This window comes from Trematomus bernacchii, unplaced genomic scaffold, assembly GCF_902827165.1.
Source record: "Trematomus bernacchii unplaced genomic scaffold, fTreBer1.1, whole genome shotgun sequence".
Taxonomy (NCBI): Eukaryota; Metazoa; Chordata; class Actinopteri; order Perciformes; family Nototheniidae; genus Trematomus; species Trematomus bernacchii.
Window position 1 is genome coordinate 2,216,942 of NW_022987608.1, and position 15,992 is coordinate 2,232,933.

General features: G+C 39.6%; 1 protein-coding gene across 1 annotated transcript; it reads right to left on the reverse strand.

The window, feature by feature from the left end:
* Positions 1-8,271: 8,271 nt before the first annotated feature.
* ube2nb (ubiquitin-conjugating enzyme E2Nb) lies at positions 8,272-15,992 on the reverse strand. Its single transcript, XM_034131399.1, has 4 exons — positions 15,898-15,992; positions 13,878-14,124; positions 12,788-12,928; positions 8,272-9,909 (listed from the first exon to the last, which is right to left on the reverse strand). Exons 1-4 carry the CDS (start codon positions 15,925-15,927, stop codon positions 9,866-9,868), a joined length of 462 nt encoding a protein of 153 aa, XP_033987290.1. The 5' UTR covers positions 15,928-15,992; the 3' UTR covers positions 8,272-9,865.

Genomic DNA, 15,992 nt, shown 5'->3' on the forward strand with positions numbered 1-15,992 from the left:
AGAGAGAGAGTGTCAGAGAGAGAGAGAGAGAGAGAGAGAGAGAGAGAGAGAGAGAGAGAGAGAGAGAGAGAGAGAGAGAGAGAGAGAGAGAGAGGGAAAGAGAGACACGCACAACAACACATAACAGCTGTTCATCTCCTCACAGCTCACTTCTCATTACTGCTCTACTTCATGTGTCTTTGTTTTGTTTGTTTGTTTCTTTATACATTTGATACTTGCGGTTTTGTAATAATATATTGTTGTAGATTGTTTAATGAATGAATTGCATTTTTTTTCCTTATCATTTCACTATTGAATTGTATTATCCTTGACGCTTTGGCAATATTGTTCACCTGACATTCATGCCAATAAAGTATATTGAATTGAATTTAAATGTAATTGAATTGAGAGAGAGGGTCAGAGTAGCATGGCTAAGTTTAGGAGGCTGTCTGCACCATCACTGCAGCTATACTGTCACACACTAACTTTACATGACAAACGATGTCATCTGTGTCAATTTAAGGTTGTTTTCAATGGGGATGCTGCCATGTGTAGCACAGCCTCACAGAGTGTGTGTGTGTGCCGCCGTGCTGGAAAACTAGATCTGTTAAAAGTATATGGCGCATTTCCACAACAGCGCGGTTTAAGCGTGCCCGGCCCGTTTTTGGTTGCGTTTCCACTAGGCGTAGTTCCGGCTAGCGGGTACTTTTTCACAGTTTTCTGGCTCTCCAAAATTGAGGTTCTTTCCGGGCCAACAACCGGGCTGAATATGCTAAACTAGTGAGAGAATATATATGCTCCGACCGTCCACACTCACAACAACGGCCTACAGACATAAATAAACCAGCGACTGTATTCGCCATGACACAGACAGTCTGTGGTTTGTACTTGTTTAACTTTTGTCTAGTTTCTGAACAGATATGAGGAGCTGTGTGAGCTCTGAGGGCTAACAGCTAACGGCTGATGTCGGTTTTGTGTTTCGCATGACGTGAAGATGACGTCACGGCTCCGCCTACACTGTAATGGAAACGCAGCATAAAGTGAGCCTGGCCTACCAAGGCCTAACTATACCGTACTAAGACTTGTGAGGCCCTGCAGTGGAAAAGCGCCATAAGTGACATCCCTCAAACCTTAGGTACTGCAGTTACTATTCAGCCAATACTGAGGCAGAGACTTGGACGAAAAAGGGTGGTAAACGAACAACAAAAAGACAATTTATATATATTTTTAAAAGGCATTAAAGTTGACGTTAAATCTATGCATTTGTACTTGGAATTTTGGAGCAAATTCTTAAAACAATTGTAGTCTTGCTGTCTTAATGTTGGTTACCTATGAGATTCTTGATTTTGCATTAGTCAATCTTCAGAAAAAAATGTAGAAACATTATAGAAAAACAGGAAGAATTAATGTTGATCATGAGAAAGACCAATGCCCAGTTTTTAAATAAGTATAGGATCTTAGTTTAACCCTCCTATTGTCTTTGTTTTCCCCCCCCCCTTACTTTGTTGTTCGCAGTCAAATTTGACCGGTCCTGTTTTAACTGCTATTACATTAACACAAAAACCATGAATCATCACCACATTTCATTTAACACCCTTTCAAACTGTACATATTGTATCAGACTACTGGTATACATGAAAAACTGCAGTAAATATACAAAGAATAGACACTGAACATGTATTGCGTGTGCCAGGTGTGATCCATGTGGGGGGATGGGCACATAAGAGCGGGAAATGTGTCAAATTGTTCTGTGTGTGTGTGTGTGTGTGTGTGTGTGTGTGTGTGTGTGTGTGTGTGTGTGTGTGTGTGTGTGTTTTATCTGATCCGGATGGTTACTAATTCCTTTTCTTTATGGCGGTCATTTTTGACCGGGAACACCATGGGTGTTACAAAGTTGACTAAATCATCCAAAATTCAATGAAAGTGGTGATCAGCAATTGTATATGTTAAAATATCTGTGAAGGATATCATAAAGCCTTAATGCAATCGAATGTAAAACAAAAAAGTTATGATTGATGAAAGTAGTAAATCGGTCAGATTTGACCCGAAGACAACAGGAAGGTTTAAGTTTTATTCCTAGCAGTCTGATGGCTTTGAAAGAGCATTTAGACATTATACATTATACATTACACTCTATAATCTTTCATATTCAGGATTTGTTTTTAACAGCCAGGACATTTTCAATTTGTTGGGAAATAAAATGTTCAGCAAAACAAAAACAAAAATATGGAAATGCCAAATATTTAAATTCATTTATGGGAGGTTTATGTGTGTTTGGGGAACTTGTCCTTGAAAATGTTTAAATATTTCCTGGCTACAGCCTACTGTAGCATTTGGGATTTGACTTGTGCAGAAGGGAAGATAATTATGTGTTTTGTGTTGATCTCATATTTCTACCTCTTGTTCAACAGTCAAATATGTCGAAAAGGTCATTCTACTTTTGTAAGTTGGCAAAAACAAACCATAAATGATGTGTAAATGAAGTCAAAGTCTATAAAAGCTGAGGCCCTAACCTGATTAAATAAATAACAAATCGTTCAAGCTGAAATGTAATGTTTTTATCAGTAGTGGTTAACAAATACACTGAATTGTGTTTAGTTATACAAAATGGCTGATAAATATCACTTGTATTTTCTTGTCATGGATGTCGAAAGTGAGCCTCGGAGACTGGCTAATGTTTTTGCAGGATACATCAGACAGTCAGGGGAATCATTTCCTGCACTTCCACTCAAAGAATGGCAGCATACCAGCCTCAATGACTCACAGTTGCCATATAAACCGGGCCATAATCATAAAACATAGTGCAGCCCTTTGTTTTCTGGTGAGGAGACGTGAAAAACACGGGCCTCCAGGACAAGTGCCGCTGTAAAACTGAGGCCAAAGACCCACAGATTGTGTTTGCTCATGGTATCCAAACATCTTAGACAAATACCCTCGTGATAACCTGGAGGGAGGAAGTTATTCAAACAGAGATAAATGCAAGACGACGAACACACGCCAACTCTGAAAAACACATTATTACTGAGGTATCTTAGTTCTAGTGAACAGGTGTGAGGTGTTAAGATCTACTGTTTGCATGCAGCGCCATCTAGTGGATTCCTATGATAAAGCAGGATATATAAAGGGTAGTGGGTTTCCAATAGGCTTTCCATTATGCACAAATGTACAGGTCATAGCAGAAAATGCTTAGGTTAAAGCAGGGGAGTCCACACTTTTTCCACTGAGCGCCACATACAGAAAAACATACGAAGGGCTGGGCCCCTCAGTCGAGGTGAGGTATATTTCCTCTTAAGTTAAGTTATGAGTTAGCAAAATCAATCAAATGTAGGTCAATTATTCTTTATACATTACATTACATTGCATTACATTACCTTGCATTTAGCTGACACTTTTATCCAAAGCGACTTACAATAAGTGCATTCGACCAAGAAGATACAAACTTGAAGAAAACAGAATCATATAAGTACATCAGGTTTCATAGAGCCAACACATTTCAAGTGCTACTCAACTGGCTTTAGATAAGCTAGTCCTTTATTAGTATATAAGTGCTTTGTTAGAAATTCTATCGCTCGAAGTGGAGTCGAAAGAGATGAGTTTTCAGTCTGCGCCGGAAGATGTGTAAGCGTTCTGCTGTCCTGATGTCAATGGGGAGCTCATTCCACCATTTTGGAGCCAGGATAGCAAACCCACGTGTTTTTGCTGATGGGAACTTGGGTCCCCCTCGCAGTGCGGGTGCAGCGAGCCGTTTGGCCGATGCAGAGCGGACTGCACGTGCTGGGGTGTATGGTTTAACCATGTCCTGGATGTAGGAAGGACCAGATCCATTCACGCAAGTACCAGTGTCTTGAAGTGGATTCTAGCAGTTACTGGAAGCCAGTGAAGTGAGCGGAATATGCTTCAAGAAAAGAAAACCAAAGCTTTCCATCAAGTTTTATTTATTTATTTTGCAGCTCCTTCCTTAAATCAGAGGCCTCAGATTGATTATAATAAAGGGGAATATGAAGGGTATATTTCAAGCTATTTATGCAAATATGTTTATTATTTTAATCATTTAAGATTTGTTAGACAAAGTTCTCAACTTTAATTGACTGAATTTATCTGAAAAGTGGGCTTATTAACACATGAATACTGTGTAATATATGTTTTGTTTACATACTGTATATGAGTGATTCTACAATTTAGGGTACATTCCATGTCCATTGATGTCCATTGATGATAATTATAATTATTCTAACTATTTTCTTCAAAAATATCATATTTTGCCTATTATTGGAAAGCATGTTATAATATCACACAAACATTATGTGCATCCTATGCTTTATTTAGCTTGAAATGTGTCATGATGTTCTTAAATTGTCAGTTTTTGCTATGTCCGTTTTTCAGTTGAGGGTGTCTTGGTTTCAAAATAATGAATAAAAACCATTAAAGTAAATTAAAAAGATTATTCATTTATTTCAAAAGTCTAAATACTAAAGAATAATAAAATATTTTTAATTGATTTCCTCCTTTAAATAAGTTAAATATCTTAATATATGAATGGCCGCAAAAGTTCTGTCAACTATGTCACTAACAGAACTCCCCCCTTTAACTAAAAAATGGTTTGTCCCAATACCATGTCACCAGCATCACATGATGCCATGTTCCTCTTTGGCAGACATTTTGAACACACTGTGGTGAATGTCCTCTAATTTTTTACAATATTTTATGTATAATAGCACATTGTCAATGAGTATATTAATTGACCATCAACAATGTTACGTACATTGTTATGGTTTACAATTGTTTAATGATTTTAATTCAATTATATGTTCAAATGTGATGTTAACCTGTTCAAGAAAATGACATGTGGTCATCCAGGCAAGGCCTACCATTGAAATGATGGGTCAAAATAGGGAAATTGTCAACTAGGTTACCTGTCAACTAAGTTACCCAGTACTGTAATAACTGTAGTAACTTAGTTGACAGGTAACCTAGTTGACAATTTGTATGACATGTAGACGTCATTACACATCATTATCAATGGAATTTTGCACTTCTGCCTTGAAATGAACATAGTGCTGATGGTTAACAATGTGTCCAGTCAACTATGTTATTTTCGTCAAATGTTTGACTTTCATTGTCAACTATGTTGCACCTCATTTTTTCAAATGTAAAATATCTAAAATAGTGCTTCTGATATCCTTTATAGTATAATGTATATCTACACAGGTTGGAGTTTTACATGACATCTCTTAAAACTATCAAAATGACCTGTATGGTAGTTTTATAATACAAAATATCCCTAAACTTAATGACAGTGCTGAACATATCACATAAAAAAATAAAACTTTAATACAATTATTTTTTAAACTTTAAAAAATCTTTGGATATATGGTAGAATAGACTCAAGAGCCTTTCAAATTTGATTTTACTTGAAGTGCAGGACTTAATCAAATGATTGTAATGACATCAAGTTTGTCCGTAACATAGTTGAGTAGTGAAAACATCCTTTCCCTTAAAAAAAAAAAATTAAAAAAAAATGTTTAAGCTTTGCAACTAGTGGATATGTTACACTGAGGAATATACTAACTTGAACCACTGACGGTACGTCTACACAGCAGCATTAAAAAAATCTTGGAGGTGGGCGTATCTGAAGCTTGGGGATTTTTTGCGAACAACCAATCACATGAATCTCCCGCCCGCGACATACGAAGCCAAAAAGCCCGAAGTAAACTGGATATAAACTCCCCAAAACAGGCGAAAACATACCACTGTCTCTGCCACCTCCCTCCATGCCTGGCTCCTCCGGTTTATATCCCGGTAGGTCTGGTCATAAAGCACCGGGTGATTCCCTACCGCTAATTTCTCCTCCATTTTTTGGAATATGAGGAAATGACCTGCGGTATGTCTCTCCCAGCATACACGCGGTTTGATTGGCTAGAGCTTGAACTGTCAGATTTGCGTACACGGGATTTGATTGGCTGACGCTTCCACCTCAGCCTCAAAAGTTGAACATTGTTCAACTTTGAATCCTCAAAATCCTGAAAATCTCCGCTCGCCTGCCCACAATGCATTTCGGCGAAAAGTGAGGGAAAGTGACGTCACCCCATTCAAAGTGAATGGGCAGAAGCGTTCCAAGATTTTTTTAACGCTGCTGTGTAGACGCACCGTGATTGTTCTATTGAGAAAGAACACTTTCTTTGTACTGTTTTGTTGATGTGAAATGCACCCTGATTATAGAATCAGTCATATACTTCAGAAGTACAATATAAGACAAGCACAAGTTTCATTTGTTCGGCCATATTCCATTATCCTTTTTTAATTTGCTGAGGGCCGATTAAAAAATGGCCCCCGGGCCGTAGTTTGGACACCCCTGGGTTAAAGTATTGGCCAGTTGTTTATTTTTTGTATGTAATGTTTGTGTGTTTCATTCTTGCACACTTAATGTAATTAGTATCATACTTTTATATTGTGTTCGCTGTAATTTAGGGCTGTGTCAGATAGTTTACAGATTTGTATCTTCAAGGTCAACTTTGATATTTTCAGTTTTATCTTCAATATTTTTGATTCTATATATATATATATATATTTTTTTTTAAGTAATTTTTGTAATTACTGTCAAAATGCTGCCGTGATAAGATATTTTCCCAACTTGGGATAAATAATGAATATATCTAAAACCAGTAATTATACATGCATTTTCATACATTGCACTTAATTGATTTAAAGGTCCCATGTCATGGCCATTTCTACTGATCATAATTCCATTGTTGAGGTCTACTAGAATAGAATAGATTGTGCAATTTTCCAAAATCACATTGGTTTCTCATACAGCATCTCTGTATAGTATGTGTATTCACTCTCTGTCCTACACGGCTTGTTGGAGCTCCTGCCCCCCCCCCCCCCCCCCCTCCCTGTGAGCCCACTGTGCTCTGGTCAGCTCGCCCACTCTGTTCTGATGAGTCCACCACCGTTACAGCTGAACATCAGTGATTATGTGTTACAATGGCGTTTGTTAGCAACCAGAAAATGACACCAGTAAGGACAAACAGATGAGAATGCTGCGTGGGGTCTGGGTGCCGTGTTGGCGGGACGTTGCACGGCTCGCTGCTGTGAGGAGCGGACAGTGTGAGCTGGGTTCACTTCCTGCTTGCTGCGTGGGGTCTGCGAGACAGCGAGACATCGCGAATGGACGCGGGAAGGGGGGGGTGCTGATGGGGCTGCACCACCCCCATCGAGGCACCACTAGCACCCGCACCCCCAAACGCGGTGCACCTACAGTGTAAGCAAGCCACAGTTTCGCCGCCGCTAATTATGTTTCACATTTTAATAGATTTTCTTATTTATTTTTGCACTTTTGGGAGGTCGGGGGGTAACCTTAAGATTGTCCATCAATGATCACGGATATGTCCGCTTTGGGATAGGGATGCTTATCCCCGTGAACACACAAAATGTATGTTTGTCTGCTGTCGTCCATAGTTCCAACTGGCACAAGACTTTGCTTCACCAGAGACATGAAGCTACCAGTATCCAACAAAGAAGTGACCTGCTGGCCAGCTTTATAATGTTGAACACGTTCCTCTTTATCCCCAATGGGCCCCAGCTCTGCCCGGGCCGGGTGCAGACGAGCCAGCAGCTGGTGACCGGCTTCCTGCAGGAGGAGCTGCAGCAGGACTTCCCCACCGGCTGGAGGAAATTAGCAATATAGTTTTATCAAACACCTCTGACATTTAAATCAGATTTCATTTTAAAATTGATCCTAATGTTTTTGCCTTAAATCAAATAAAACATACTAATTCCTCTGGGACACGTGTCATATGTTACTGTAACTAATAACTCTTTGCTGTAACCTCCAAACTCCCCACAACATAAACCAGAAGTCTACTTACTTAACTCAGTTTATTTACAGAGCATTTGAAGAGCCATGTATGCAAAATGTACTGAATTTACTAACACTGCACGGGGAGCCGATTAATCGGACCTATCAGTATGTTTGATTTATGCTTTTCTAAAATCCAGTGACTGTTTCTAGGTTATGATTAGTGGGAGAAACAATAAATTAAGCAGGTTTTTTTTACGCCGTGCTCCTTTCAGCCTCCACACTTGAGTAAATGTAGTAGTTAGAAAGAGTTGGTTAATAATTCTGACGGGACACAAACCGATCTAAGCAACACCAAGTCGTCGATAATCCAAAAAGAGCGAGAAAAGAGGGCTTAAAAAAACTTTTACAACACAACTTCTTACCTCTTTTAAAAAAAGTTTTCCCAACAATTTTGAGGGACTCTTTGGCCCGATAGAGAGTCTGTAATAGCCTTTGATCTTGAATTATTTTTATTTCGCCACCACAATGACCCAATCAATTCAATGCACTTGCAAAATCATCACAGATCAGAATCATGGGAAGAGCAGAAGCAGGGGAGACAAACTCAGAAGAAATCACGGTGATTGACAACTTTTTACCCGACGACAAAGCCTTCACAAAAAAGAAACGTTCCTCAGCCCTCTCTAACACTAACAAGAACTTTACCACCAACCGTCCGGATGTTGGGTTATGGTACTTGCCTTTTTAATGAAGGAACACTGAAAATAAAATAGAGAAGAGGCAACATAGATAGCATGGACAGACAGTTAAAAAGAAAAAACAACTCAGCATCCTACACCCTTAAAAAAAGAAGAGACATTTACAACACACCCTCGTAGTCTGCTGCTAACATGCTAACATAGGGACCCTTTAACAAACTATTGTCTACTTGTCTGAATGTGTTGGGAATGGCTTTCTTTAAGCATGTGGAAATAATCTGCTCACCCTCCCCAAACGTCCTAACTTTTACTGAAAAAACGTCACACGAACACAAGACTCCTTGACCTCATTTTGAACATGATCAGATTTTTAGATAAATCATAAAAATTCCTTGTTACAATTGGCCATCTAATCACACGATCTGCCGTCTATCAACCGATGTTAATAATGAAAAGAAATGACAAAATGACATCTGCTGGGGTTACTCTGACATCGAGCATGGACGACATGTTTTAGCCGTTAAGTACTGAGGATCCTCTACCTGTAGATTTGGCAGGTATGCAGCAACCGTCTGCTAATTTACATTTAAAATGCTGGAATGAATCTCCTTCGGTTGTCTGTGGATGAATAATTTTGCAGCCGATTGGCACTGCATGTTAAAGGCGGATTAAAGGAGGCGGTACTTCCTGGGTGGAAACCTTGAAATGTACTCGTCCAATTTTAGAAATAAGATACTGTGCGATACAAATATTCAGTTCTACATCTGTGCTCGGGAACAAAGTGAGTCGATGCTAAGCTACAAACTACATATTTAGTGACGTGTTGGTGTGCACAGGAGTGGAAATCAAACTAACCTTCTCATTGGCTATTTCCCCCAAAAAGAGTAAAGACAACATTCATCATTCGTGTTCAGATTTCCCGTCTGCTAGTGAAGAGACATCGCACACTAAGCGTAGAAACAACACAACATGTCATCGCTCACAAAAGACATACAGATGTGTGGACAAATAATGCATGTGTTAAAAGAAGAACAGCTTTAATGCATGTATAGTTTGCAAACGTACCAGTATGTGCCTTGTCCAGGACAGCATATCGCAAGTTATTTTTAAGACTGTAGTGGGGAGGGCGTCGTTCTCTGTCCATGCATTTAAATAGCAACACAGGGGGGGGGGGGGGGGGGGAGGCTAACACACACTTAACGCGCCTTAGAGAGGAAATAAGTCACCCAGAGGTCTGCAGCAGTAAATCTCGTCGTTTCGTTCAAATAGATTTGGACTTAATATCTTTTTTTTTCTGCTTTTTTTTGTGTCCGTTTAAATTTGAATGTTGTTGACAGAATAGGAGTACATTTTGTGGATCACATTCAGACGCCTCGTCTCTCTTCTTCTATACTTCAGTGTTGCCTGCGTAGAGCCTGGTCCATGATCGGGCTGTGGGGGGGGGGGGGGGGGGGACAAGAGAGAAGATATGAGAGGAGGGTGTGAGGAGGACATGGTGGATAAGAGCAGTGTGGCAGAGTGTATACAGATAACAACTCCTGTTGTGTTCATTTCTCCCCTCTTACTTTAGTGCTCCCGGTCAAATGTCTCTTTTAACTGCTCTTACATTAAAGGTCCCCTATTATACTGTTTTTCATCAATATATTATAGGTCTCAGATATATACAGAACATGTCTCTGATTGGCTGAAACACCAAACAGATCATTGCAGCATCCCATAATCCCCTCTGTTTCAGCCCTGTTTCAAAAGTGCTGATTCTCTGTCTGTTACATTAGATGAAAATAAGGAGCCCCTCCCCACGCCCCTCTGAGAGATATTTGGTTAAAAAGAACACAATGGCGCTCTCGGAGGAGATTCAGGTGATAAGGTGGTGGGGGGGGGTTACCTTGGTTGGTTATTGGCTAATGGTTACACAAGCCAAAAAATCGTTATGACATCATAAAGTGGCCAAAATCTGTTCAGCTCATTTTCAGACAGGTTTTTATATAAATGGATCAGGACAAAAAGAGAGAGAATCTTTGTTCCTGAAACTTTCAGAATCTCTTTACACAGAGGGGACACATGTTGATGTAGAAGAGACATGAACAAGTGGATTTTACATAATAGGTGACCTTTAACAGAAAACCCTTAATCATCACCACATTTGATTGAACATCCTATTAAGCTGTCAACAATGTAATACCAAATTAACATGATGTCGATTTGAGTGTGTATGATATGATGGATGAACATCAGACATTTTTTACCAGTAACACATCGACTAAACCACTCAAAAGGCAATCAAAGTGGTGATCAGAAGTTGTATATGTTCAAATGACTACTGTGGAGGATACCATAAGACCTTGAGGCAATCAAATGTAAAACACAATATTTATGAAAGTAGTAAATCGGTCCGATTCAACCCGAACACGACAGGAAGGGTAATAGAAATCCAAAACAATTAGATAATCAGCTAACGTCAAATTAATCAACCATTTTCATGATCATTTTATCAATGAGAACATTTATGTTAACAAGTTTAGTTGGTTAACTAACCAGTACTCAACTAATTGGTTTGTAGAACGCCAGAAATATAATTGCCAACTATGTTGAAAAGATTTATGATGCAAGTAAGTAAGTGCAAACAATCTCAGAAAGCACTACTTAATTAATACAACAGCACAATTGCATGAGACAATAGAAAAACTTTGGGATGAGCAGTCTGCACTATAATGTGGATCATTTAGTAAATAAAATGTGATTTGTTCTCACATTTCGGTGCAGAATCATGTTATACTACATAAACCATCCTAACATGGATATAGAAAGAGTTTGAAATACAGAAGCTCGACACATTGGTAAGCCCAACGATGCCCTAATTTGTGCTAAAAGGAGAACATGGTTACCACAGTAATGACACAGCGTAGTCCATGTTCTAGCAGTACGAGACACCGCTGACTGTGATGAAAGCGCCTGATATTTAAACTGAATTCACTTTACTGCAGAGTGTAACTGCCTGGCCATTTGACACCATTGTTTGTAGTACGTTTAACATCCCTTATGCGACACCTGTTATAGTGTTTTATAACCCCGATGCTGAGCTTCTTTTACACGGCCGAACACCACGGAGATCACAGGACTCAGTAGACTGTGAGCTACTAAAAGAACCGTCGTCATTGGACTTTGTTTCTCTGGATTTAGAGGAAGTTATTTCAGTCAAACAACTTGCAGATTGAGGCCCCGGCCCCACGGGAACGCATACGGCAAAACGCATAGGATTAAGGCAATCGCCAAAAAGCTTCCGCCCACACGCAATATACACCGGATTGTGTCTTCCCACACGAGACAGCTCCGTTTAGATCCAACCGCTGGAAAAGCTGCAGTACATATGCCGAGCCTGTACGTGGCGCTGTAACTTCCTCCACAAAAGCAGCGAAGAAGAATGGTTGTCATGGCTGCACTTCTGTTTATTCTCCGCGGTGGGGGCGGAGGGAACCGCGCAGAGTTTTTCGCCGGTCAACGTGTGTTAAAGTTTAAATCTTCCGGACAAAATTATAAAAGTGCCGGTCAAAGGTCTTCTTTGTTATTTATTGAGCTTTAAAACAAATGAATAACGACGATATAATGATATATGATAATAAAATACACGGAGGCTGTCTCTTTTTCCTCTCTTCTGACAGCGTCAGTGTCTGTCTCATGCAGCAGCTGATCCAGTAATGATGACTGGACAGTAAAAATAAACATATTTATAACTAGTTTAGGTAGTTTGAGAGGTAATTAAAATAGCTAAGGGTGATGATCTGACTTGAAGTGTGTGTTTTGCTCCCGCTGCATCACAGCGGGAGGAGCTGCGTGTCTCCGTCCTGTCAGATTAGACTTCACTCGCGTTTATGTTCATATCGAGAGAAAGATAAATAATCTGAATTCAGTGTGCAGTGTACTTTTGCGGGGGTGAGCAGCAGAGGCGGGGAGAGGCGGGGCTATTGCGTTGTCATTATCAGAAACGGATGACCGTATAGGCGACCACACGGCCCCGTTGGACCCCCCAGAGCGCTCCGTTCCCAGATCTATCCACCTTTGGACCCGTTGTCGTTTGCAGGGTCTGTTTCTACGTTTCCGTTACGGCGTCGTCTAGCTTAAAGGGCTATACGCATGAGAAATATGCGGATACAACCCCTTTTCGTTCCCGTGGAGCCTGGGCCTTAATAACTGCATCAATTTTAACCTTTGTTCCTTACGGCCACGTTTTTCTGTTGACATTAACATTATTTTTGTCATTTCAGCTGATCCTGGGTGCTTTAATGAACATAAACAAGACGTTAATCCTCACCTGTCTCAATGGCATTGCTTTCGTTTTTCTTCCACTGCTCTGCAACGTCGTTTGCCAGGGGGTCATCTGGATTGGGAGCACTTAATAACGCCTGGATAGATAGCAACACTGTGCGGATCTGCAGGGCTGGAGACCACTTATCTGCAAGAGAAGTTCAGAAAGAGACACAAAAAGAGAAGACGCTTAAAATCTAAAAGGAAACTTCAGGGTGATAAAGCATTGGCGCAAGTGGCAAAGAGAATTTGAGAGGAAACGTAATAAAGGAAAGCCAGTCGGGCTCTTGTAAAATCAAATATAAATATGGGCTAGGGACAAACATTAAAAGCAGATCAGTTTGTCTGTGAATCAGAGACTGTTCCATTATATTCTTTAATAACTTCAAGGCAAGTTTAGCAGCGCTGCTTTGCTCTTGTCAAGTAAACATGACCTTGACGTTGTTTACCTCAACTTGATTTAACAGTTGTAATCACTTATGTTTCCTCAGGCTTTATTCGCCAAGGACACATTGTGAAGAACAGCTGCTCCTTAGCCATCTCATATCATGAGGGGAAATTACATTTCTCACCTTTGACTTTATTCTGATTGTGGCAATAAAAACGGTATCTTCGATTATATGTCTGGTTTGATGTCAACGTAACAGCACTGCAAATAGGTTACACATTTGATATTACAATTAATCAAATGTGTAACATTAAAGAACCACACATGACATTGAGACTCTTTGCAGCTCCATAATCAACAGACAGCTAAAAATAACTGTTCTCCAAAAAGGAAGTACGTTTTGGACTTCATTTGTTGTGTGTTCAGACTCTCAAAAAGGTGCTAATAATAATATGGGTTGTTGGAATAATAGGTCAGCAGGTTGATCATGCGTAAGGTGTCGTAAAAGCCATAACCAATATAGATTTTCTACATCAGATATCCCTAATTTTTTCCTACACGTTGACTGTCTATGACTATGCTTATAAGTGCAAATGTTAAGGTTTATTAAAAACAAAAATTCTATTATACAATCCTTCTGTGCACAAGGTTTTCACATTCAAATAAAGGAAAGATAACATATTAGTTTCCCTATTATAAGGTTTCTTACCTTTCAAAATGTCTAAACATATTCTTCCCAGTTTGTCAACATTGGGGTGGTAGATTTTGGTCATGAATCGCACTTTGGGAGCTGCCATGGGATACTCTTCTGGAAGAAATAGTTCAAGTTTAAATGTGCCTCCTTCAAAAGGAGAGTCTTGAGGCCCTGCGATGATCACATGGAAGTAGCGTGCGTTCCCTTCATCTGGCGTGGCCGTGATCCCGGGAACCGGCTCTGCCATCAACCGCTGCGTCTCCTGAGCAGAACAGAAATACACAATACGTTTGTTGACATTTACGAGTATAAAAACATTGCTGTGGGTGTGGATTGTCCAGTTGATAATGAATGGCGGGACACACTTTCACCCTGCTTAGTCACACACACTTGTACAAGCCTTGCCCACATTCAGACAAAGCCACATTCCACAAACTGTTGTTTAACACGGAAACTCAGAAGGTGTTTGACTGCTGGTTTGACAGTACGATGACAAACATTAAATGGCTAATTTGCTGATTAAAAAACCCATTAATTAGGGATTCTAGTAACATTGTTTTTATTGTAGATTAATCTGCTTTTTTCTTGCTTTACAAAATGCCGGAAAATATTTCAAAAATGTAATTCCTCAGAACTACAAGTAAGGTCTTTATACTGCTTGTTTGGTCTGCCTACTATCCAAAAGATATGGTGTTACCACTACACAAAGCTTACTAAACCAGCAGGTATTTACAGTTGTACCATTGGATTTGTAGCACTTAATGGACAGTCAATTCATTATTTCAATAGGCATTGTTCAATTTTCTAAATAATAGACGTGTTATTTTAGCCCCCAGTTATTTTAGGATCCATTTGATTATAAGAGTTCATGTAACAGATGATACACGTTTGTATGGTGGCGTAATTCTGAGTTTTACTGCAATACAGTAGGCCAACGACACTATGGGAACAAAAAAGGAAGTGAAGCATTTTTTAAATTTCTGCATTTAAAAAAAAGCAGGTGCACCAATATCTGCAGTCAACAGGAAGTAGACTAGGTTAAATGACTTCGTATACTGCAGGGTAGCTTGTGAATTTACTCCAGGTGGAACTAAAGTCTGATTTAGCACTTGATTATATTTCACATCATTCATCCAGATCTGTGAAGTAACTAAAGGTATTAAACAATATAGTGAAGTAAATGTGAACCTCTCAATTGTAGTGGAGTAGAAGTACAAAGTAGGAAAAACATTAAAATACTCAAGTAAAGTACAAGTACTTAAGTACAGTACTTGAGTAAATGTACTTAGTTACTTTACACCACTGAGTACACTGGTAAATCGGGTCGTTAATAGCGTATATTCCTTCACTAGGATTCGAAAACAAACTCTCCATAATGGAAGCTTGTGTTGTGTTTTCACTTCGCTTAAGGTTGTTGTAAAGGCTGTGAAAAACCTGCTAAAGCCGATAAATATGATGCTGGACGAAGTGGCGGAACAGGCTGCTTGAGGCCTGATGGAGGAAACCGCAACGCAAAGGGCCCTTACATGTCTCCCTATTTTTTCATTTCATTTCATACAAAATAAACAGAATGACCATTGTTGCTTTGAGTCAAGCATTTTCATGTTCTGAAACCACAAGGGCAGCGTTTTCGCATCCAGACATGTGTACCAATCACCCAAAAGCTACAACTGCTAGCATGGCTAACATTAGCGAATCCATTCATATGGCGACTAGGACAAAATGTCATAATTTGTTGATTCATACCATACATTAGCAACCTAGTGTTGTACAAACTACACGTAAAGCACGACAATAAATCTAGTGGAGAACATAAAACACAGCTAGAGAAGAAGGGAGTGAACGGAAGTGGAAAAACAAAACAGAAAAAATACCGAGTTAGCTTGATATGAGCTAACTATGCTAGTAATGCTAACGCCAGAATTACACGTTTTTTGGTAGTAAATGTACTTTCATACTCTCACAAAATACACTTATCAATACCCCACGACCGAGTGTGTTAGTGTATAAATACAATGTGTGGTGTAAAGTGTACCTTTATAATCCTACGAGGCAAACCGGCCATCTTGTGTTAGCTATTATATTTTTAGCCGTGGACTCGCCTTCTCTTCAGGTCGGATTGACTAACTG